Below are 2,500 nucleotides of genomic sequence, written 5' to 3'. Positions count from 1 at the left end.
GAGAGATAAAGAGGGAGAGATAAAGAGGGAGAGAGAGAGGGGGAGATGGAGAGAGAGAGGGAGAGATGGAGAGAGGGATGGAGAGAGGATGGAGAGGGAGAGATAGAGAGAGAGAGGTTTTGTAGCATAGGGAATTCATGTCAGATGTGTGTGAGCAGTGTGTGTGTACCAGTGAGAGGGGTACAGGAGACCCCTGTGTAGTGTGTGTACCAGTGAGAGGGGTACAGGAGACCCCTGTGTAGTGTGTGTACCAGTGAGAGGGGTACAGGAGACCCCTGTGTAGTGTGTGTACCAGTGAGAGGGGTACAGCAGACCCCTGTGTAGTGTGTGTACCAGTGAGAGGGGTACAGCAGACCCCTGTGTAGTGTGTGTACCAGTGAGAGGGGTACAGGAGACCCCTGCGTCTTCAGAGTGGAGACAGTTGTGTTCTCCCCAGGCAGCTTTAGGACACTGTTCCAGGGTCAGCTCGTTCCCCGTGCAGCGCACCTCATCCAGCCACACCCTGCCTGACCCCGCACCGAAATACGCCTGACCCCACGCTCGTGCTACACCCCTGGAGAGAGAGAAGGGGGAGAGAGAGAGAGAGAGAGAGAGAGAGAGAGAGACAGAGAGAGAGAGAGAGAAAGACAGAGAGAGAGAGAGAGAGACAGAGAGAGAGAAGGGGAGAGAGAGAGTAGGGGGAGAGAGAAAAGTGGGGAGAGAGAGAGAGAAGGGGACAGGGAGAAGTGGGGAGTGAGGAGGGGGAGGAGAGAAGTGGGGAGAGAGGAGGGGGAGAGAGAGAGAAGGGGGAGAGAGAAAAGTGGGGAGAGAGAGAGAGAAGGGGACAGAGAGAAGTGGGGAGTGAGGAGGGAGAGAGAGAGAAGGGGGAGAGAGAGATGGGGGAGTGAGGAGGGGGAGAGATACATTCAAGTCAAACACATAAATAGTCCTACACACCTTCTTCATGAAAAGGAATAAATATTTTTTTATGATTTGACATGATTTCTAGACCTACAAAGTCCACAACAAAAAACTAAATTAAAATAATATCTGACTTTTAGCAGCTGCTTTCCCCACCAGTGGGCATTGAACCCACCATCCTGGCCCCAGTGGGTATTGAACCCACCATCCTGGCACCAGCGGGTATTGAACCCACCATCCTGGCCCCAGCGGGTATTGAACCCACCATCCTGTAGTGAATCCACCATCCTGGCCCCAGAGGGTATTGAACCCACCATCCTGGCCCCAGTGGGTATTGAACCCACCATCCTGTAGTGAATCCACCATCCTGGCCCCAGCGGGTATTGAACCCACCATCCTGGCCCCAGTGGGTATTGAACCCACCATCCTGGCCCCAGTGGGTATTGAACCCACCATCCTGGCCCCAGTGGGTATTGAACCCACCATCCTGGCACCAGTGGGTATTGAACCCACTATCCTGGCCCCAGCGGGTATTGAACCCACCATCCTGGCCCCAGCGGGTATTGAACCCACCATCCTGGCCCCAGTGGGTATCGAACCCACCATCCTGGCCCCAGCGGGTATTGAACCCACCATCCTGGCCCCAGTGGGTATTGAACCCACCATCCTGGCCCCAGCGGGTATTGAACCCATAATCCTGGCCCCAGCGGGTATTGAACCCACCATCCTGGCCCCAGCGGGTATTGAACCCACCATCCTGGCCCCAGCGGGTATTGAACCCACCATCCTGTAGTGAATCCACCATCCTGGCCCCAGCGGGTATTGAACCCACCATTCTGGCCCCAGTGGGTATTAAACCCACCATCCTGGCCCCAGTGGGTATTGAACCCACCATCCTGGCCCCAGCGGGTATTGAACCCACCATCCTGGCCCCAGCGGGTATTGAACCCACCATCCTGGCCCCAGCGGGTATTGAACCCACCATCCTGGCCCCAGTGGGTATTGAACCCACCATCCTGGCCCCAGTGGGTATTGAACCCACCATCCTGGCCCCAGTGGGTATTGAACCCACCATCCTGGCCCCAGTGGGTATTGAACCCACCATCCTGGCCCCAGCGGGTATTGAACCCATAATCCTGGCCCCAGCGGGTATTGAACCCACCATCCTGGCCCCAGCGGGTATTGAACCCACCATCCTGGCCCCAGCGTGTTCTGAACCGACCATCCTGGCCCCAGTGGGTAGTGAACTCACCATCCTGGCCCCAGCGGGTATTGAACCCACCGTCCTGGCCCCAACGGGTATTGAACCCACCATCCTGGCCCCAGTGGGTAGTGAACACACCATCCTGGCCCCAGAGGGAATTGAATCCACCATCCTGTAGTGAACCCACCATCCTGGCCCCAGCGGGTATTGAACCCACCATCCTGTAGTGAATCCACCATCCTGGCCCCAGCGGGTATTGAATCCACCATCCTGGCCCCAGAGGGAATTGAATCCACCATCCTGTAGTGAACCCACCATCCTGGCCCCAGCGGGTATTGAACCCACCATCCTGTAGTGAATCCACCATCCTGGCCCCAGCAGGTATTGAACCCACCA

The 2,500-nt window shown here is 56.7% G+C and overlaps 1 protein-coding gene across 1 annotated transcript in view; it reads right to left on the bottom strand.

The window, feature by feature from the left end:
- Positions 1-2,500, bottom strand: part of LOC118947013 (neurotrypsin-like) — a 51,426-nt gene that overhangs the window by 38,732 nt on the left and 10,194 nt on the right. The window contains 1 exon segment of the mRNA XM_036972013.1: positions 375-553. Within this exon segment, the coding sequence (XP_036827908.1) occupies positions 375-553 (179 nt within the window).

The sequence above is a fragment of the Oncorhynchus mykiss genome, unplaced genomic scaffold, assembly GCF_013265735.2.
Source record: "Oncorhynchus mykiss isolate Arlee unplaced genomic scaffold, USDA_OmykA_1.1 un_scaffold_87, whole genome shotgun sequence".
Lineage (NCBI taxonomy): Eukaryota > Metazoa > Chordata > Actinopteri > Salmoniformes > Salmonidae > Oncorhynchus > Oncorhynchus mykiss.
This window is presented reverse-complemented; position numbering and strand designations above follow the sequence as displayed.